General features: G+C 40.6%; 1 protein-coding gene and 1 pseudogene across 3 annotated transcripts in view; one reads left to right on the top strand and one right to left on the bottom strand.

The window, feature by feature from the left end:
• Positions 1–21556, top strand: part of matn4 (matrilin 4) — a 34639-nt gene extending 13083 nt beyond the window's left edge. Inside the window, exons 2-17 of one of the 3 annotated variants that reach the window (XM_019359398.2) lie at positions 2540–2680; positions 4647–4822; positions 4952–5110; positions 5932–6163; positions 7196–7318; positions 8958–9080; positions 11069–11191; positions 13416–13538; positions 13872–13994; positions 14963–15085; positions 16291–16388; positions 16718–16849; positions 17238–17421; positions 17520–17672; positions 19443–19547; positions 19857–21556. In XM_019359398.2, the coding sequence (XP_019214943.1) occupies positions 2608–2680; positions 4647–4822; positions 4952–5110; positions 5932–6163; positions 7196–7318; positions 8958–9080; positions 11069–11191; positions 13416–13538; positions 13872–13994; positions 14963–15085; positions 16291–16388; positions 16718–16849; positions 17238–17421; positions 17520–17672; positions 19443–19547; positions 19857–19915 (2109 nt within the window). In that variant the 5' untranslated portion in view covers positions 2540–2607 and the 3' untranslated portion in view covers positions 19916–21556. The remainder of the gene's footprint in view (positions 1–2539; positions 2681–4646; positions 4823–4951; positions 5111–5931; positions 6164–7195; positions 7319–8957; positions 9081–11068; positions 11192–13415; positions 13539–13871; positions 13995–14962; positions 15086–16290; positions 16389–16717; positions 16850–17237; positions 17422–17519; positions 17673–19442; positions 19548–19856) is intronic. The other 2 variants (XM_025907068.1, XM_019359399.2) reach the window with 2 other exon arrangements.
• Positions 9926–10717, bottom strand: LOC100695585 (actin-related protein 2/3 complex subunit 3 pseudogene; annotated as a pseudogene).
• Positions 21557–21903: the final 347 nt, after the last annotated feature.

Consider the following 21903-nt stretch of genomic DNA (forward strand, 5'->3'; position numbering starts at 1 on the left):
TGGTGCTTCAGTGGAACTTGGGCAGGTTTGTGCTGTTACAGTGTTAAATGCTTCAATTACACATGAGCCAAAGTTCAGACTTCAGACTGAAACTCAGGGTTTCTGACACTTTGTTCTACTCTTGGATCTGTATGATGTCACAGGAAGCAGTTATCTCTAATATAGTCACATCAGACACACAGTCGTAGAAACCCCGCCCACCTGCTGTTCACATGTTCTGTTTGTGAAGGACAGCCAATTAGAAGAATACTGGATTATTGGCCTTAGAGCCCCTTTAAACCTGACCTACAACGCGTCGTGAGCGGCACTGTACGACAAAGTTGACGTCTCACCTGATGTCCTGTTACTGCAGGTTGAGCAACTATTTTTTTGTTATCTGCCGCCTTGTGCTGCACAGTTTCTGCTGCTGTTTTATTGGCGCATCAGTAAAGAAGCTCAGAGACTCAGAGTATACACGGGGAGATGTTGGAGGAGTTTGAAAACGAAAGACTTACTGAAAAAAAACCCTGCAGTTCCTTTGAGCACAAATACAAGCGGCTCTGAGATGACATTACTGGTGGCAGGTGAAGCGACCAGTGCAGCGGGTATACTGGGGCCTTTAAAGGGAGAGAAACTGAGGCCACCCAGGGGGAGTATAAGCTAATAAAGTATGAAATATGGAGGTGGAAATTAACATAATAGGTCCCCTTACATAAAAACCATAAAAAAACACATTTTCTTGAAACATTTTCCGACATGAACTCAATCACGTCACAGTAGAGACTGCCCTATGTGACTTGAGTAGTGCACATTTGTCACGCTCACTAAAATTACTACCAGGGCCCTGATTAGGATTTCACCTTTTCAGGAGTTGGATCTAATATTGTGTAAGTGGGAACAAAGTTTCTCATCTGACTGTAGTCTGATACACCCTGAACTTCAAACTCAATAACAACCACATTCATTTTATTCACACACTTGTAACAATGGACTGAATACTATTTTTCAGTAATTAGAAAAATAACATTGCTTTTGATCATCTTTGTTTGAAGGTAGGAGGAATTGAGATCTGTGTAATAGGAGGGACTGAAGCTCAGGTGATTGATGCGTTCTGCACAGGTCAGTGACAAAATGATAAAGACATAACCACCAGCTAACCTTGAAAACATAAAAGCAAGAAAAATGTGCTCCAAATGTTTGGCTGAACTTTCGCTGCAGAGACGCTCGTGAAAATATGTGGACGAGAGTGAAAGAGACGAGAGAAAGTGGGCGAGGAGACGGAGGGAAAGGCAACGAGACAAACAGAGACACAAACTGAAAAAAGAGCCTATGTGCTCGGCTACATCTGTTGACTCATTACTCTAATCTGAGCCAGTGATGACCGCAGTCTCTGGCTGCCAGTCAGACAGCGATAAACCCCCGAAGGACCCCTCTCTGTGTGCCTAAATGAAAGAGAGGTGGCTTTCATGCTGCCTGTTTGAATTGACCCAGTGCCTCAAACATAAACACGTCCCAGACTTTATCATTATCCCCGTGCTGCTGCTGGAGCTGCTCGCCTGCAGGTACATTAGGCTCTGTGTGTCTGCCTGCAGCCTTCTATTAGCAGGTATTGCTGTGCACCTTATCCAGGTGTGTTACGCTGAGTGTTTTATGAAGGGGCAGGACTGGAATGTTTCACTGCCATTATTAACACTTTACAGAGTCTCTAATCACTCTGATGAGCTTCAAGAGATTAAACATTTTTCAGTTGTGTGAGTGGAGAATATGTTCCAAAATATAAGGTATAAGACAGCTGCTGTGTTCTTAATGAAAACACTGAAGATGCCGATGAGTTTTTGTTGCTTTTGTCCTCAGACCCCCAGAAAATCTTCCATTTTAAAGCTCCATCCAAGTACGCATCACGGCAGTGGTTCAGAAATAATCTCCCTCATCATTAGAACCCCTGAAAACACATTCCTGTTGTGTATGTATTCAGTAATAGTGTAATAAAATCCAGAACGTATCTACATGACCAACAGCTGCTAATACAAATAACATGGTGAGCCACACAGGTGGAGGTGATTTTTAATTTAGACATCCATTCACAATTAAATTCACATTATATTTAAAAATCTGTCACAGTCATCGTCATACAGAGTCGTCAGGCCTGAATCGTAGGACACAAGTTATGCGTTTGGTATTAATGAGGACAAAGCTTAAAGGACAAAGCACTTCAGTTGCTCTCAAGAATGATTAAGTGTGTCTGATGTGATCTAGGAATGTCTTCCAGAGGTAATTTTTAATTTGTGTGTGTTTAGGCACACATATTACACACAAATAACTTTGAAGGATTAGATAAGAATCGAGGTATGTGCTGATGAGGCTCGTGCCTGTTCGAGGATCGTCAGCATGGAAAAGAAGGAAAGAGTGATCTCCTGTGTCCAAGTTTGATGTCTCGCAGACTAATCTGTCCATCCTAACCTCTTCCATCTGCAGACATTAAAGCTTTATGACAGCATTGCATTGCAGTGTGTGACTGAGTCTCAAAGTGGGCGCTATCTTGCTCGTCTTTTCTTCACAGTTTGATCCTGTTCCAATTTATCTGAGCCCAGCTGCGAGCGGCCCGTCTGCTCGATCGATATCATTTGGATGAAGATGAGACAACTGAGCGCATTCATCCTGTTGACCCTGGCTGTCCTCGCAACAGCCAGACCAAAAACAGGTCAGTGTGCAGATACTGTGAGAATCACTGAAAATTATTTTAAAAATAAAAATGTTTCTCTTCTTAAACAGGGTATGTAAATGAGGGCATAGTTTAATTTTAAGAAAATGAATTAAAAAAAAGGATGTCTGGAAAAATGAGAGATAAATGTTTAATGATGAGCATTTGGATGGTGAAAAGAACTGGGAGCTAATGTGGGTTTGGATCACAATGGAAACACAGAGTCAGTATAACCAGGCTAAATAATGCTAAGCTATGATTTATGGGGAGATTTTAAATCAGGTGCTTCAAGTGGATTGCAGCGAGTCGCTAACTATAAACCATGGTTTAAACAACCATTTGATAGCACAATTACACCTTTACCAGCACTGTATTTTTTTTTTTACTTTTAGGGTGGCTTTGCATGATTAACAGCTCAAATTAATCCTTGGTGGCGTCCTTGTTGAGCTTTTGGCTCACAGGGATGCACCCACATTTACACAGAGTCTTTGTTATTTAAGCTTTCGACATGTTTGATATTAACATGTAAATGTGTCCTCAGGAAAACATAATCATTTAAATTTAAACTGTCTAATATTCTGTGTTGGTGATGACTGAAATCGTGTTAGCTAACTATGAACACACAGTGACGTGCGTGTGGCTCTTTTTCTTTCAAAACTGTTTTTATCTTTAACTTTTAGAGTCACGGTTTAATTTAATTGACCAAATTAGGACTAAGAAACAGTAGAGACCCAAATTTAGATAGAAAATGTAAAAAAGAAGGGTTGGGGACTTTTTTAGAAAAAGAAAAATCAGCAGCAGTTAGAAGCTGTAAATGTTGCCACTGCAGGTCACTGAATAGGACTCTTTATACAAGCGTGTGAATTATGACTTCTGTGAAAGGCACGAATGTTTCAGGACGTATCACTGACACCTATACATTACATCTGCGGCTGACCTGATTTATGTGACCAGACAATGCAGTGGACGTGTTTATAAGGCGTTAAAAATTGGCCACTGCTGACGTTTATTTGAACCTAAAGATGGATTCCAGCCGTCCCACACATCTACTTATTCTGACACTGAGTCTCGTCTGTTCTGACTTTCACTTTGTGTGAAGAAATTCTGGATGGGCATTAATCAGACAGTTTCTTTCCAACTCGTAAAGCCACACCACAAACACAAGCCCACCTCATACCTCATTCATGACGGCAGCGCTTTTGAACCTAGATGATGTTACAACATGGGAGCGCGTCCGAAAAAAATAAAGACAAAAACAGGTGTCCTGTGGCAGCTAACGCCACGGAGAAGCGGCGCTCAGGTGGTAAATAATGTGAACGCTGTACCGATGTTTGAGGAAGGCCTCTGTGGCTGCTGTGCTTCAGAAAGAGAGTAAAATCCACACAATTTAAAAAGAAAGTCAAAAAAAGAGAGAAGCAGCCTTTTCTCCCACTGATCAGTCACAACAGTAAAATGGTTTAGGTTTTCCTCAGAGCACCGAAACAGCCCTGATCCTTTCACACGAGACACGACACCTTCTCATGTGAACATTAGCAGTCGACTGTTTGGGGCCTGTGAGTCGCCTGCATGTATTAACATCTTGCAGAGGCCACGTCTGTGATTCATGCAAAAGATGTGTCGAAATCACATTTTACTACTACAGCTCCTGAAAGTGAAACAGCCCACTGCGTCCCACTGAAATTCATTAAACACAGATTACAAATATATTTAAAAAAAGGCTCAGCAGCTTCCTGAGCTGGACACTGTGGTAAACATCACTCAGACAGGAGTGATGGATTTGTTGGGGAATAATTTGAATAATATATTACGACACAATAAAAATCCCCATTTTTCATGTTTTCTGGGATCTCACCAAATTTAAATTTGGAGCTTCTGAGGTCTGAGGATTGCTGACCTCTCTTTGAACTCTTTTTCCATTATTGAAACATCCAGTTTGAACAGATTCTGCTTTTGTTCTTTCTTCCAGAACCTGCGCAGAAATGTAAGATCGGTCCGGTGGATCTAGTCTTCCTCATCGACAGCTCCCGCAGCGTTAGGCCACATGAGTTTGAGACCATGAGGAAGTTCATGATTGACATCATTAACACCCTGGATATTGGACTAAATGCCACCAGAGTGGGAGTTGTTCAATATTCCAGTCAGGTAGAGTAACCAGACAGGACCCAGACCTCCTGTCATGTTGTACTCCTTCATCTTGACAGCTAACCCTTCTCATCACTACCTGGTCTTAAGATGATGTTTTAATCTTTGAGTGTACTTCACTGCTTTCAGGTCCGCACTGAGTTCACTCTGAAGACTCATGCCAGGCTGAGCAACATAGTGAAAGCCATCAATCAGATCATCCCCCTCGCTCAGGGTACCATGACCGGACTCGCCATCAGATACATGATGAATGAAGCTTTTACTGCTGAGGCTGGAGACAGGCCAAAGGTACTTATTGGATGTCTTATACCCAATGAACCATTTTGTAACCAGTAACCAGTTTCCTTTAGTTGTGCTGGTGGTTTCAGGCATTTTAAATCTTTACTTTCCTTTTTAACTGTCTGCATTTAAATCATCACCAAAATAAATATCATTCAACAAAACCTCTTTTATGTGCAAAAAGTCAAATGTTCACATGGTTGAAAACTCTGTAACTGAGCCTGTGATTTGATACCATCTAACAAGCTTTCAACTTCACCTTTGCTCTGATCCTGAGCCCCCCCCCTTTCACAAGGAAACAAGGAGTGGCCAACCAGTGGTAAAGCTAGTTAGGGGCTGTGCATATGCGTATCTCATCCAGTAACTACTGTTCTGTAGAACTTTGTTATAGCCGAACGTTTAGCAGAACTATCCATACATACAGACATTTCTATCTGGGTCATGAGGGCAGCAGTCTAAACCCAGGGTTACCCCTTCCAGGTCCTCTGGGGGGGACACCAAAGCATTCCCAAGTCAGCCAAGAGATATAATCTCTCCATTGTGTCCTGGGCCTCCTGGGAGGACATGCCAAGGACACAAAAGACATTAAGGAATAAAAAAAGTGTAGATGAACTGCTGTAAGGGTCTAGTGCAGTGTGGATTGGACAGCAGTCAATAGCTGAGGCCCTGGCAGGCCAAACTCTACCTGATGAAGTTAGCTCTTAGGATAATAAAAATATAAAAAAAATAATTAAAACAATAAAATGTTTCTGAATTTATGGGCTAAAAAAACAAAGATGGAGGGGACGTCAATAACAGCTGTCTGTGGTTGGTTCTGCCGATGCCTTCAGGTTCCAAATGTGGCCGTGATCGTGACAGACGGACGTCCTCAGGACCGCGTGGCTGAGGTGGCAGCTGAGGCAAGAGAAAAAGGCATTGAGATCTATGCTGTGGGCGTGGCCAGGGCAGATATGACATCACTGAGGGCCATGGCATCACCGCCCTTCGAGGACCACGTCTTCCTGGTTGAGTCCTTTGATCTCATTCACCAGTTTGGCATCCAGTTCCAGGATAAGCTCTGCGGTAAGACTGCAGGACTGGAAATACAAAACCTTAAAGTATACAAACAACTTCTACATTTGGTGCTTTTTATTTTTATTATTATTTCTAATACTTGTGCTATATTGTGTAATTTATTTAGATTCTGCATTTACCTGTTACCACTTATATATCATACAGTGTTTTTATTTCAATATAAGATTTCATTGTACCTGAGAAGAATGACGATTATGAGATTATTCCAAAAAAAAATTCAGCTTTTAATCAGCAAAAAAATAACATTTACCCTGAGCTGGACTCAGTTAAGATGAGTTGTGTAACTAGTAAGTTTTGAGATTCGTGTGAGTGCAAAATCTTACTGGAATGTAAAAACTCTCCAGTCTTTAAGGATTTGGAACTTGTGTTTCTATAAAATCTCCATCTAAAAGATTTTGTATTACAAATGGATCACTTTTATTTAAAGTCATCTTAATGTAAGACCAGTAAAAAACTTCAGTTAAATCTTTGGGATTGAAATTTCATGACATTGGCTTCATCTGGGGCAACATAGATTTTTTATGTAATTAAAAACACAACGTCTAGCTCGAGTTAAAACAAAAAATAAAAATGCCCGTCTGACCGCACATAACCTAATACTTTTTCATAACAACCTCTGCAAATCCCTTAAGTGCTCGATATTTCCTCATGCTGCTATTATTCAACACTGGACTACAGCTAAAAAAAAACAGTCTGGTATCCTGTGGTGGGAGATGCAAAATGCAGACGAATAAAATAAATACAAAAAGTAAACCAATGAAATAAAATAGGCTCTCAGTGAAAATGATGAGTCCTGTAGCTAAGAGGTGACAGCAGGGCTAAAACCACTTCTTTGATTCATTTTGGTTCTCAGAGCTTTTCATTTTACAGTTTTCCTTCAGGGGCACCGATGATTCCTTTCTACAGGAAAAAACATTGTGAACAGTAACAAAGTTGTTGGGAATATTATTTTGATTTTGTGATAATAACCTTTAAGTTAAATATATTGAAGCTGATTTTGTGAATGCTGATCTGACACAGGCGTGGATCTGTGTCTGGAGTCAGACCACGGCTGTGAGCACATCTGTGAGAGCACTCCTGGATCCTACCACTGCCTCTGTCTGCCCGGATACACTGTGAACGATGACGGGAAGACATGCAGAGGTAATTTGCAGTTTGCTCCCACTATACTGAACTATATACAGCGACCAGCAAAATCAAAAGGAAAACTGACATGAAACTGATATTAAAATGACAAATTGATAATTGAACAGTCTTTCCCTTTTTGAACTCTATTTTTTTATTTTTGTCTTCTACTAGAGGAGAAGTAGTAGAAATTCTGCAGGCAGGTGGTATAATCAGAATCTTTATTGTCATTGTGCTTTTGAACAATGAAAATTGTATGCAAAACCATTCAGTACAAGTGAAAAAAGGGCACTTTTAAGAGAAAGAAGTATATATGTATAATAAATTTTAAACAAAGAAAGAAAGAATAAAAGAAAATAACTCTTTTTTATTGGGTGAATGTCAAAATCTCAGAACAAAGTTCAAAAAAGTTTCAGGGAAAAACAAAAAGAGCACAGACAGTTTAACAAAGGACAGAGAACAGTCAGGCCCCACAGAGTGATTAATGATGGGAAACAGGAGGGAGAGGAACACAGGTGAACACACTTAATGACAGGTAAGAATAATCAAAAACTAAAAGCACTGGACTAACACCAAAATAGGGATGGGTATCGTTTAGGTTTTATCCGATACCAGTACCAAACCGGTACTTTTGAAATGTGCCGGTGCTTAAAGAATGGAGAACACAAACTTTGTCCAAAAACCTCTCATGTTCAGCTGTTTTTTTGTAAAAAGATAACAATGTTAGCCTTTTCTGCAGCTATAGGGCATATATGGTATCACTCTTGGCTGGAAGCAGTGCTTAAACAATGGAAAAAACACAAACTTTGTCCAAAAACCTCTCATGTTTAGCTGTTTCCCACTTTTTCTTTGGTCATTTTAGCCTTTTTGGCCAGGGTGAAGGGAGTATCTGCCATCAAACAAGAAGACAGCCGCATGTAACTACGATGGTGTTTGCTAGTTCACCTTACGTGCATTATTTTAATAACGTGGTTAGCCTACTCAACGTAAATTACACACGAACAATATTAAGCTACTCACGCAGAGAAGAACGGCTGCTGCTGCCATCATCATCCATCATCATTTCTGCTACACTGGCAGGGCTAGGGGCCAGGACTCTACTCTTCGGGTTCTTGGGGGATGTTGCTAACTCCGGGTCCGATAACAGGCACCACACCTGCAGTAGATGTGCTCGGTGTGAGGTCTCGCAGCAAGCTATCAAATACGGTGCATTTCTCGGCTTTTAAAAAAACGTTATGCATCACCAGGTGTTTCATCAGATTTGAGGTGTTACCTCCTTTGCACAGTATCACAGTATCAGCTTAAAGCACTTGTTGCAGGCTGCTGAGTTTGCATCATTTGCTGTGAAGTACAGCCAGACTTTTGACGGCTTCGTCTTGGGCATTTTTAATCTGTAGCTCTGCTCTAAAAGAACGTACGTACCTGGGCCCGCCTACTACACTTGCAAAGGTAAAATGATTGGCTAGAATGCAAAGTGTATGACATCTCAGGAAAAAAAAGCGCCGCTGTCACATGTGTGACAGAAAAAACAGAATAAAAGAAAAGAAAAAGTCAGTTTTAGACCAGAAAATCAAACAAACACTGGAGAGTGCTTTTAAAAAGTAATATCATTCGTGTGTGTGTGTGTGTGTGTGTGTGTGTGTGTGTGTGTGTTTAGCCATAGATCTGTGTGCTGAGAGAAAACATAACTGTGAACAAATCTGCGTCAGCTCCCCGGGCTCCTTCACCTGTGACTGCAACAAAGGATACAAACTGAACAACGACCAGAGGACCTGCTCAAGTTAGTCACACACACACACACACACACACACACACACACACACACACACACACACACACATACACACACACACACACACACACACACACACATACATACATACATACATACATACATACACACACACACACACACACACACACACACACACACACACACACACACACACACACACGCGTGCAAATTCACACATCTCATATCGATCACCTTTATGTTATTGATTGAAATGTGTTCTGCTGTCATTGATTCTGCTGCTTGGTGAGTGTGGGTTTGCATTTTGTTCCTCCGTCTCCAGTTTGTACAATAAAACATTTGGTCGTAGATCTGCTTTGAAACTTTCCTCACACTGCAGGAAGTAACGTACAACTCCATGTACGCCCACCTTAACTGCACACAGGCAGGACACATGAGGCTGATTTATGAGAAGCATTTAAATGAAAATCTCTAAAACACAAGTTAACAAGCATAAATTCTCAAACAGTACAGTATGTTTACACTAGAGCCTTAATTTCAATGCATTCTATTCATGCTGTGTTTCATAAGCCAGGACATCGAGTCCCACACTCCTAATTAGCATGAGGCTGAGGTTTAAGCTAGTTTATGGAAACTGGAACATCTGGTATGATGTGTTTCTTCTGAAAACCTTTGACAATCGTTGTTGTTTATCTAAGATACACAGACTCAGTCTGCTGATTTTCTCGCCTCAAATGTTTCAGAAGACATTTCACTGGACTGTTCATCAAAGTATGAGAAAGTTTCCGTGTGAGCCAGCACGTCAGTTATGGTTTGAAATCCTGGGACAGAAAGCGAGTACGAGCTTTTCACATAATCAGTTACAGCTCTTCTTTTTTTTTTCGTCTCCATAATTGCTTTATTGAATTAAGCACCAGCTCAATATAATCAGCATCCATACAAGTGAAGACATGCTTGAACATAAACTGTATAAAATATTAACACAAAAGCAGACTCTCCTTTACCACCCCACCCAAAAATCCATCTTGCAAGTGTAGAAAACTGCAGTCCTAGTTGCTCACTGTCCAGGGGCTGACAGGCTTTTGTTCATGAACTGCTTCTTGACGAAGCAAACCCACCACTTGCTGGGTTTATCTGTCTGGGGGTCAAACACACGACCACATAGCCTCAAGCCAGTCTCCTGTCGGAGCTGCTGGAGGTAGGCCCTCATAGTCTCTTCCTCTTGCTTGTTTGCAGACTTGACATACATAGCATTAAGGGGGAAGCCAGGTTCTCCAGGAATGGGAAAGTTTGTGATGCCCAGAGTGTACATCTCCTTTTCTCCCTGGCTCCTGGAGCTGCACTTCTGTAGCTTCTTTAGGCATTCAGAAATATAGAGTGTGACATAGATCAGTGTCCTGTCTGCCTCATTCTTGATTTCATAGTTCTTAAAGAAAACATTGGCCTTGAAGTAGTAGATAGCCTCGTCAATAATATCAGAATCTACGACGTCTCCTCTGGCTGGTCCTTTAAACTGAGTTTTGACGGGGAGCAAAGCCATGTTCCCCACCAGCCTGGTTTCGGGGGCCATCAGGTTTGAGTGATACGCCGGCATGTTGAATGATAAATATCAGTCCAACTGCTCAGCGACTGAAATATTCCAACACTTGCAAGATACTGCTTCCGTTACAGCTCAGTGTTTGCATGATTGTGGCATTCACTAAGAGATGGAGAGCACCTGTCAGTCACCGAGAGCATCGCCGCCTCGCGGCTCACCTTTTAACCAACAGTGTGAACCCTCGCAGTAGAAAACACATGTAGAAATATATAGTTAGAAATGATCATTTCATTGCATTTGAATAACGTATATCAGCTTATTGCAGTAAGACTTATTCACAAATGAGGTTCATATTTGCGACAGAGCTAGCAGGTAAAAGTCGAGACTAACTGAGAGACAAGGGGAACATAAATGCAACCCACACATGTGGCTGCTGTCCTCTCTGCTGCTCATGGCCTCGCTGCTTTCCTCCCCTCAGTGATCGACTACTGTTCGTTTGGGAACCACAGTTGCGATCACGAGTGTGTGAGCGTGCTCAATGGCTATCGCTGTCGCTGTAACGAGGGATACAGGCTGCTGGAGGACGGCAAGACCTGCCAGGGTAAGCAGAGCGAACATGGAAGAAAAATCATTAATGGTTAATAACACAGCCACGATGTCCACTGCTGTTATGACGGAGGTGAGGATCTGATTTCTTTACACTGACACCGGCCTGACCCAACTGCTAATGCATGATTTAGAACATTAACGTTTCCCAAATGTATCTCTGGATTTGGTTACTAGCTAATCATGACATTATGTAGAGCACTGGAAGAAATCCACACTACTAAATTATCATTTTTTGAGGTCACCACAAGATGATGAAAAACACTTTAATGATCGCTTTTTTTTAAACAATCGAGTCAAGACCTGAGAGATGGTGCCAGAATAAAGCTGCATGACTAATATGCAGTAGCTTTTTTTCAGTCCCCACTCAAACTTTATAGAATTCCTCAAGATACGGGAATAATTCAAGGAGTGTTTCAGCATGGAAAAATTAGCACAGGTACAGTAGAGAGCATGCAAAGGCCTAAAATACCAATGTTTGGTGTTCTTAGCACACTTCTGCTACAACAGCAATGTGGCAGAAAGCAGAGCATTCGATTCCTAGCATGACCAGTGGGGTAGCATGTGATTATTAAAGAAGCCCTATTCTGCTTATTTCCACCTCCATCTTTGAGGCTTTGCATGATTCAAAATAATCCATCTTATACTGAAACTCCATGCAGGCCTTCAGTTCAAATTCTGTCTGAAACAAGCTGTGTTCGCTCCCAAGAGTTTCACATCCAGAGCTTTGTATTAGGTATATCCCCTCTGTGACATCATAGATCCAAAAGTAGAAAAAAAGCCGTCTGAAACCTGACGTGTTCAGAGTCATCTGATGCCTGAAATGAGTGCTTGCTTCACAGCGACTACTGGTGAATGTTATTTACACATGACTAATTTTAAAGACTAGAACTATTTAACATTTACTACAATACATGCTGCGCCCAGTGCATCAGGAAGCATGTCGTGTGTCTTTACAGCTGAGGCACCTTTTCTGAACAAAGTTACAAACAACATAAAAATGAATAAACTGCTTTGAAGTTATTCAGCACCGACTTAAAGAAGCTGACTTTAAGGATGAAACAGCAAAGAGAAAATGTCATTTAAAGTTTTAAAGAAGAAAATAAGTTTGCTTAGGATCTCAGGAAGTTGTTACACAAAATAGACAGAGTCCCGATCGGTCTGCAGAATGAATCCATCACTGAGGTGCTGTCAGTTCCTACTTTTGATGCATTTCCATGCTCTTTAACATAAAAATAAATCTAGTGGACCTTGGGCCCAACTTTGGAAGGACTGACATCAGAGGTTATGAGAGGGGCTACAAAATTACCAATGACTGGCTGATGGAGTCCTCATTTTCTTCCCATTTAAATAACGCCAACTTCTACATCTGTGGCCTGCTTCTGTGAATTTCCTGACATTAGTCGTTCTGACTTTCAGCCTCAAAGTGTTGAGTTTTCTGTTGTCAGCCTTTTGGCTTTGGGACCAGTCTTATGTTTGTTAGCAATGCTTAGCTTAAAAGCAGCTCTACATCAGACACCAGGACCTCAGAAACTGAGTTTATTTGTTACTTATAGCATGTTTAAAAAACTCAGTTGAGCAAGAGCACATTGTGTTGTGGTAGAAAAAAGGCAGGAAGCGTTTACTGAGGACCTCATGTAAGGTGTCAGACTCATGTAGCGACAATTACCCAACAACAGCTGCAGCAGAGCAGCTGAGCAGAGCACCTCTTCATCAGGAACCTTTAAAATTAAGACCATTTACAACCTTTGGGGGAGCAAAGACTTCCTGTTCTCCTGAAGCTGTACACATCTTCACAGCATGAGTAAGACACAGTGTAACTGTAGTTCTTCGCAAAAAGGAGACATTTTTAAATAATTTGCAGTCGCCTTTGAATACACAGTTTATAAGACATAAGTGTGACTCACAGTGAATTATGATTTTGATTCAAAGATTCAAACTTATCATTTAAAGGAGTCCAGATGAATAAAACAGGATAGCGTGCTTATATTTGAATAAATCCTGTCATCTCAGAGTTTGGGGTCATTGCATGATGTCTACCATTTCCAGAAATTAATATCTGGCATTTAGTCCATCTATCTGAGCACTTACTGGAAACCTCTGAGAGCAAAATCCAAAGCAGATGTAAGAAGTATATTTGTTTGGCTCAGACGCTGATAAATGTTTAGAAAAAAACATCTTAATCACAATTACACACTTTAACTCGATGTGTTGTTCAGCCATTGACCTGTGCGCTGAGGGGAAGCACGACTGTGAACAGATCTGCATCAGCGCGCCGGGCGTCTACACCTGCGACTGCAACAATGGATACACGCTCAATGAGGACGAGAAGACCTGCACACGTTAGTCAAGCCCTCCTGCAAATACACACAGGTGTACACGCACCTGCAGAAACACACTCAAGTCAGAGAAAAGACTGCTCTTTCTCCTGTTCGGTCTATGAGTTATTAATATGAAATAGTTGTTGTTTCCGGCTCCTTTAGAGCAAGGACTGAAAATTGACTCCATCTGGGTCTCTGAACAGTTTGGAAACATCACTTTTATTTAACACATTTCATCATAGACACATAGAGTCACATTCACTCACTATAATGTTATAAATTGGGAATAACGTGTGTGTGTGTGTGTGTGTGTGTGTGTGTATGTGTGTGTGTGTGTGTGTGTGTGTTACTCAGCCATTGACCTGTGCGCTGAGGGAAAGCACGACTGTGAGCAGATCTGTGTCAGCGCTCCGGGCGTCTTCAGCTGCGACTGTAACAAAGGATTCAAACTCAACAAGGACAAGAAGACCTGCACAAGTCAGTGAATCTCACATGAAAACCTTGCTTTAAATTTGTTTTGCTGTTTGCTTCCAACCACTATCATTTTGAAAAAAAGCAGGGAGTGGTCACTAAAAGATGTCACTGAGCTGTTGATTCACTCCGTCAGGCCTCCCAAAGGTGCTGTGGAAACCGCGATGAGTTCAGGTCTTCATTGAAGGATCGATGTAAATTCTAGATACATTTCTTATGGAATTACTTATTATCCAAGAAAAGTTATGAGCACGCTTTAATGAGGACTGGCATATTCATTTAGTTTGTAGAGAGATTCTTTTGTAATATCATCCTCTAGATAAGTGAAATAAACAGGCAGAAACCGGCTGTTGGAGCTCCGCTTCTTAACGGCCATGGTGTCGATTCCCAGGTTGACACCATGTGTGAAGGCTGCTAGATTAATCACATTTTTTATTTCAGAAAACAAAATGGTTGTGAAAAAACATTTTTTTTCTTATAGCTCAGCTTTTGTTTATTTTATAAATCTTGTGCATTTGTTCCTTTTACGTTGGTGCCCATTAGAGCTCCTCTAAAACCCAAACGCACACAGCTCTGCTGGAGCCTTTCGATGAACAGCATCAGTTCTTCAAAAGGTTTGTGTAGCTGAACTTGTGGAAGGATTAATGAGTCTTTCTCTGCCCGGCCATCTTATTGGGGGTTCAATAAGACACATTTTTTAAAATTCAGTAAATCTATGATGTTGCTAAATAATGATGCTGTTATTAAATAATGTTTTTTTTTAGGTGGTTTTCACCATAATCTTGACTAGAACAGCAGCAAGAATAAGTGTTGACCTCCCCGAGGTTTTGTGGGGGTCCAACTCTTCCACACCTGTTCACTAAACCTTTAGTTGTTGTGCATTACTTGCAGGTGAACAGGTTTATTGAGGTCTGGCTGGCATGTGTCTCTCTCTGCTATGGTGTAATATGTGCTTTCTGTCTGTGTGTTGTCAGACATGAACATGTGTAACACAGTGGAGCACGGCTGTGAGTACCAGTGTGTGAGCACTCCAGGCTCTTATCACTGCATCTGCCCCGAGGGACAGCTGCTACAGGACGACGGCAGGAGCTGCGGCAGTAAGTCATCATCTGTGCAAATGCAAAATCGTCTGACCTGTTTCAGCAGCCCCGAGTTAGTTTGAAGAAACTCAGCACTCTGTGCAGAGAGAGCTGCTTCAGGATTAAGATGCTGTGGATCCTGTGTGAACCAGCAGAAACGCTGCTGAAAAAATGCAGGATTTTTATTAAATCAGTCTAAGACAACAAAGCTCAAAGATAAACTATTAACCTGCACTGCTGAGCTTCACTATATTTTAAGCCAAAGCATAAGAAATCTATTACAGAGGAGGATTCAGATTCAGGGCTTTTCAGTGGCAGCTGGACGTTGATCAGGTGACTCTCACCGAAAGGAAAAAACATTCAGACCCCGAGCAGAGGTTATGTCTCAGGAAAGGAAATAAAGATGTACAATGATCTCAAACTGATGTTAAAAGCAGCTCAGTGATGTCTGGATGAAACGAGCTGGACAAAGACGAAGATCTTTGGATTTTTTTATTCCTCCTGGGAGGGCGAGCGAATACCAGCGTGCCTGCCAGTAAGCTTCACATCACATTCTGGGGCAGAGAGAGAGTCTCATTTATCATCGCTTCAAGAGCTACGCCCCCACCCCGCTTTCCAACTGCTGCGGACATCTGAAAGCAATCCTTTGTCACTATGACGACAACAACAATAATATTAATAATAATATTAATAATAACTCTGCCATGTATGTGGCTCTCAGTGAAACTGAGCTTTATTACCCTGTTTTGTTTTGTTTTGTTTTGTTTTGTTCATTTTATTGTGATGATGTAAACAGTACAAAAGTTCATTTAGGAAAAGAAAAAAAAAATACCTTGAACAAAGCAAAAATGCACTTCAGTATCGCTCCAGCTATTCTGAGTGGGAAGAAGTTCACTCTTATTTAATCCCACCATCAGTTTGTATTTATCCAACTTCCTTACTGACATAAACAACATTTATACAAATATGTAAAATCCAAATGATCATGTCCAACTCCATAACTTTACCTCCACACATCAAACCAAGTAACTCCACTTTTGGAAAGTTACCTGTAAACTCTGAATAATCATGCAGTGACTCATGTGGGGCTATAGGTTACTTACTTACTTTTTACTGTGGTATTTGTGTTGCAGTATTTATTTAGTATTTACTGTCTTAATTTCTTTATATAATAAATCAAATAATTAAGCCTCCCGTCCTTCATCTTTCTCGCTCTTCTTCAGCCTGCAAGTCTGCAAACATCGACCTGGTGCTTCTGATCGACGGCTCCAAGAGTGTCCGCCCTCAAAACTTCGAGCTTGTCAAAAAGTTTGTTAACCAGGTTGGAAGTATTTTCTAACACACTGAGCATTTTACTGCCAAATTGTAGTATTCTTTCATATTTCCATACCTGCACATGCAGGATGGTCGAGAATAAAACAGTGCCATCAAATATGAATTACTGCAGGAGGAAACACTTTCTTGTTTTGGCTCTAGAAATAATAAACAACTAAAACAACATTTCCTGGACATTCAGCAAAAATATATTTTACAAATGTAATTTTAGGTAGTGATAATTCTTGACATCTTTGTCTGAGATCTTAAAAACTATAAAATAATCTTAAAATAATAAAATGCTGAATATTCGTCACCTCACCCGGGTCCCTGCAGGTCGTCGACTCTCTGGATGTGTCTGCTCACGGTACCAGAGTCGGTCTGGTTCAGTACTCGAGCCGGGTCAGGACAGAGTTTTCCCTCAACATGTACCACACAGCTGATGAGATCAAAGCTGCAGTTATGAAGGTAGTGCTTCTGTTTGTTTGTTTTCTTATTTGTTTGTTTGTTTGTTGTATCAATGACAGACAGTTTGAAACATCAAACAGTGGAAGTAACTTAAACCTGCATTCTTGCTAATGGCCAGCAGGGGGCAGTTCTTGCTTCCTGCAGAAGAAGACCAGCTGTAAAGTGAATGAGAGAAGTTATCCCACTGATCTGTGACACAGTATTGTGAGATTGTGATACTTGTGTGAGGCTTAAGTCAACATAAAGATTCATGTACAGACATATTTTATATATACATACAGATCCTCAGCAGTGAACCTGCAGGTAATGAAATCCTGAATAAAAAATAAAACAGTTTTGGGCCCTGCTCAACTACACGGCTCTAAACGTTGTTACTGTCCATGTTCAGGTTGAATACATGGAGAAAGGTACGATGACCGGCCTGGCCCTGAAGCACATGCTGGAAAACAGCTTCTCTGAGGCAGAAGGCGCTCGTCCTCTGAGCCGCAACATTCCACGAATCGGGCTGGTTTTCACAGATGGACGCTCCCAGGATGACATCACCGAGTACGCCAAGAAGGCCAAAGAAGTCGGTAAGACCCAGGATGATAATAACGGCATCTGTAGCTCAGTGTCTGAATCAAGCAGTGCAGCAGTTATCATGTGACCCTGCACCTGTGCATGTATGCAGGCATCACCATGTACGCGGTGGGTGTTGGCAAAGCGGTGGAAGATGAGCTCCGTGAGATCGCGTCTGAGCCTGTGGAGAAACATTTCTATTACACCACTGACTTCACCGCCATCAGCACCATTGCTGAGAACCTCAAACTCAGTGTCTGCCCAGGTAACATGCTCTACTAGACCTGACCACAGTGTGTAAAACAGCACGTAAACAGACAAGTTAATCTGACAGCATATCATTGGTTTATATTCTAAGGCTTGCTTTCTGCCACAGGAAGTGAAAATGCTTCATCACCTTTTTTTTCTTCAGTAAATAAGCTAAGGTGGAAGTATAAAAAACTACCAATGTGAACTTGATGAAACTTATTAAAGAGATGAAGAATGTGCAAACAAAGCACTCATTAAATCCTGGCCTTGGGAGAGCGCTCTGTTTTTAATCCTCTTTTAGCTCTTTTCATATATTTTTTTTAATATTTAAATTAAATTGTTTTTAAAAAGGAAAAAAAAAAGCATCCTGAAAGTAAGAGAGCATCCTCCTCAGCTCTTTCTGGGATAGTGACGCAGCTGCCCCTCTGTTGATCTTCCTTGGTCTCTTGTGTTCTGGGGGCCTCTGGATGTCTGGAGTTTTGATCTCCTCCATACCTGCTTCATGCCCTGGAGGACGGGGCAGTGGCCCCCCACACCCTCTAGCAGATCATTACATGAAGGAACCTTTAAAAAAACAAACAAACAAACAAACAAAAAAAAAAAAAAAACAAGCGCGTCCATGCTCACAGGTGTACACACAGGTGATCACACACAAACTACACCCTTTTTGGCTCTTACCTCAAAGCACACTGTGCGCTGTCGATCTTACGTGCTGCACAATAATGTCTAACATTTAGTATTTACTGTCATATTCCCATAGATCATTGTGATGTTGTTTATTACTCTCGTTTTCTTCTGCTTGCTTTCTCTTTCTTTCTCAACAGGTGATCCAGATGATCAATATATGTATTTTTTTGTCTGCTTATTCTGTTGGTTTTTTGCCCTTTTTCCCCATCCCTCTTCCCCGCTGTTTTTCTTTCCCTCTTTCTTTCTCCCCTTTCTTTCCCCCAGTAAAGTCTGTCCCGTATTCAGCAAGTGAAAATAAAATAAACAATAAAAGGTGAATCAAATGGACCATTACGGCAAGGCTGGGATGGTCAATTTGGTAAAGTAAATCCGTTGGGCATCTTTCTTCGCCTTTAGACAATAATTCTGATGGCAAAAGAACCAAACGGGACAGGTTAAAAAAAAAAAAAAAAAAAAAAAAAAAAAAAAGAGAGCATCCTCCCCAAGAGAATAATAATATAAAAATCGGTGCTCTTTTTTTACTACTATGTTTTAAAAATCTTCTCTGCTGCATCCCTCTGTTCATGCAGCTTATATAATGGTGAAGGTCATTGGTTGATTCCACAAATAAAGCACATTGTAACCTTTTATACACTTAAAAATTGTACCATAAACAGCTGAAATTGATAACATTCATTGTTTTTGAAACAAAAGATTTTGGTCTAGAGTAAAGCTTAAGCAGAAAAAACTTTCATGTGATGGTTTGTGTGTTTTTTACTGATGATTCATTGTAACAATGTCTTTTCTTTGTCGCCCTCTACTGACAGAAATACAACATGACAGTTGCAGAAAAGGCAATAAAACAAAAGCAGTTACAAAACATTTTTCCGTAGTGTAATAATAATGCACCGAACATAAAATAATAACAGTAGTTTACTGGTTTACCTGTTAGGAGCTCTAAGGGGACATTAAAGCTAAACAGAGATAATTAAAGAAATTAAACTACAGCAATTCATCACATTTTATGAGCAATGTCTGCATCTTCAAGATAACTGAAAGTGTCACAATTTATACACCGATAAAGAATATTATATATATTCATATATTTTTCCCTCTGCAGAGGAGAGTCAGGGCGAGATTGAGGTGAAGGACCCCTGTGCGTGTGAAAGTCTGGTGGAGTTCCAGCAGGCCACTATGAACAGCCTGGAGCAGCTCACACAGAAACATATCCTTTAAAAAACACATAATATCAGGTAATTCATTACCTTCAGGTAAAGACTTCAAAAAGTGGTTTTGGATATTAAGTCTTTTGCTATTGCTCAGGTTTTTTATAACATAATATCTGTTGTTTGTTGTCCCGTGACTTTGCTCACTGGCTTAGAAGCTGAAAGTTTTTGGGGTGCTCAGCATGCAGGTGACCCCACCCCCCTCTGCGCTATCTGTGCCAGCTTTTTCTTCTTCTGCTATATACAGCATACAATGAGTGTGTATGTGTGCATGTTAAGTACATATGATTCCTTAATGACGTGTCCACTGGCTGGGATGACCGCCCGTCTGGAACAGCTGGAGAACCAGCTTTTCTCCAGGAAGTGATCTGTTGACTTCTGAGTGAGCACAATGGGACGAGGAAGAAGAACAAACTAAAGCTTGATTTATAGAACTGCAGTAAATCTACCCCATAGCTACAGCATAGCCTCGCGTCCTAGCACAAAGCCTGAGAACAGGCTAACAGTGTTAGGTCTGTTTGATAGTAAAATGCTGTGTAATGGCAGTATTTTGATTCAGAAGAATAAAGTATCCTTGGAACAAAATTTAATAGGTTGTAATAATATTGAACTTGCTTAAAATGCAATAGCTAGTATTCAGCCAAAGTAAGCACGCTGGTTTTTAGATTTGCTGTGACAAATTCAGGTTCAGACTCTAATCAGTTCTGAAATCTCCCGTCCTGCATTTCTGTGGACTGTTGTTCAGTATTTATAAGCTTCAAGTCCAACAAAAGATCTCTGGGGAGATTGAACGGAGGACAATAAATCAAGCTTCGAGAAGAGTTCGGCACATCTTGGCAAACCAAATCCTCCAACTCAGACAGCCCGGCACAGACAAAACAAAAAGTGTCTCCATTTTACCAAGTAAATGTGCTCTTATAAGACAAACAGTCATAAAACACGTGGATTTGATGATTCAGGTTCCCCAGGACATATGTTACCTCTGCCATTTTCTTTTTGGGGATATTTTTGTTTACTACAGTTTGTATTAAAAATGGACGTCTGAAAAGTGAAGCTAATAGAGAATTGCCTTAAATCTACGCCTCACTTGATCTATGACCTCAGTCAACCCTTACATGATGAGTTTATGGTCAAAAAACAGGATAAAACATGACATGATTTAGGGCCCGCCTGCTTTGTGATTGCTTAGTCACTCCTCTGTGAGCGCACAGCGTCCACCAGAACACTCTGCACAACATCTGCACACAGGTGGTTGCAGGCATGTTGTGAACTAGTTGTAATCAGTGTACTGTATGTAGTAAATATAAGCACAAAACATGATTCAGTGAAAATCGATTAGTTTCTCACACAGTGTTCATTCATCGCCACCCATCATTCGCCTGTTCTTATAGCTTTATTTATGCTTTGATCTCTTATGTACGTTTTGTTAAATATGACGTGTTTATTACAGTTTGTTTTATTTTAATCAGCAGCAGAATGACAAAAAAGTAATGAAGTGCTATTACCACTCTGAATATTAAAACCCTTTGGGTCATTTTCAGTAAATTCATTACGTGCTTGCATGTAGACAGTAGCTTTTTATCTTAGGCCTGAATGCTTTTGCGGTGGTTAAAAGTGGTGAAGAGAAAACTGGGTTGTAGTTTTTAAAAAAGGGAATTTAAGATGTTTGAAGTATCACTATTCAGCGATTAAAGCAAATGTGAGCGCAGTGCAGGAATCAGTGCACAGAAATTTACTATGAATGAAGAAAGATCACCAAAAAGGAATATGTGATTCCATCTAAATAACTGAATTACAGTCATAAAATCACTCTGTAAATGAACCACCTGAAGATTGTGTTGAATGTCTGTGTCCTATAATATATAAAATACTGCCACAAATTCATACCCCTTTGTATTTGAATCCTTGTATTTTTTGTATATTTTATAACAGGTTTACATTTTTGTATTTTTCTAAAGAATCTCTGTATTACAGCACAGACGACAATAAAGGAGTGAACTTTCATTTATTTGATGGTGTGTCGATGAACCCTGTAAACATCCTGCAAAAGTTTTATGCTTTCATTTTATTTCTTATGTACATCTGTGCAGTGAGCACAGTGAGCGAAGCAAACCTGTGATGATTTAGATGCTGTCATGTTGAAATGCCCAGCTGGTGGATCTAACCGCTGCAATTAAACGACACCTCTAAACTGTGTTCGTGGTGTTGGTGCTTACTGGAGCATTTGTGAGGCAGTTATCAGACAAATAGTATGGTTTACTGTGTTGTTGGTTCTTTAACAGAACAAAGAGAAAAGAAGAAATCTGTGCTGCAGTTTCAGCAAGTGAAAAGAATTAAATATGTGAGAAACAGCTG

This window comes from Oreochromis niloticus, linkage group LG5, assembly GCF_001858045.2.
Source record: "Oreochromis niloticus isolate F11D_XX linkage group LG5, O_niloticus_UMD_NMBU, whole genome shotgun sequence".
Lineage (NCBI taxonomy): Eukaryota > Metazoa > Chordata > Actinopteri > Cichliformes > Cichlidae > Oreochromis > Oreochromis niloticus.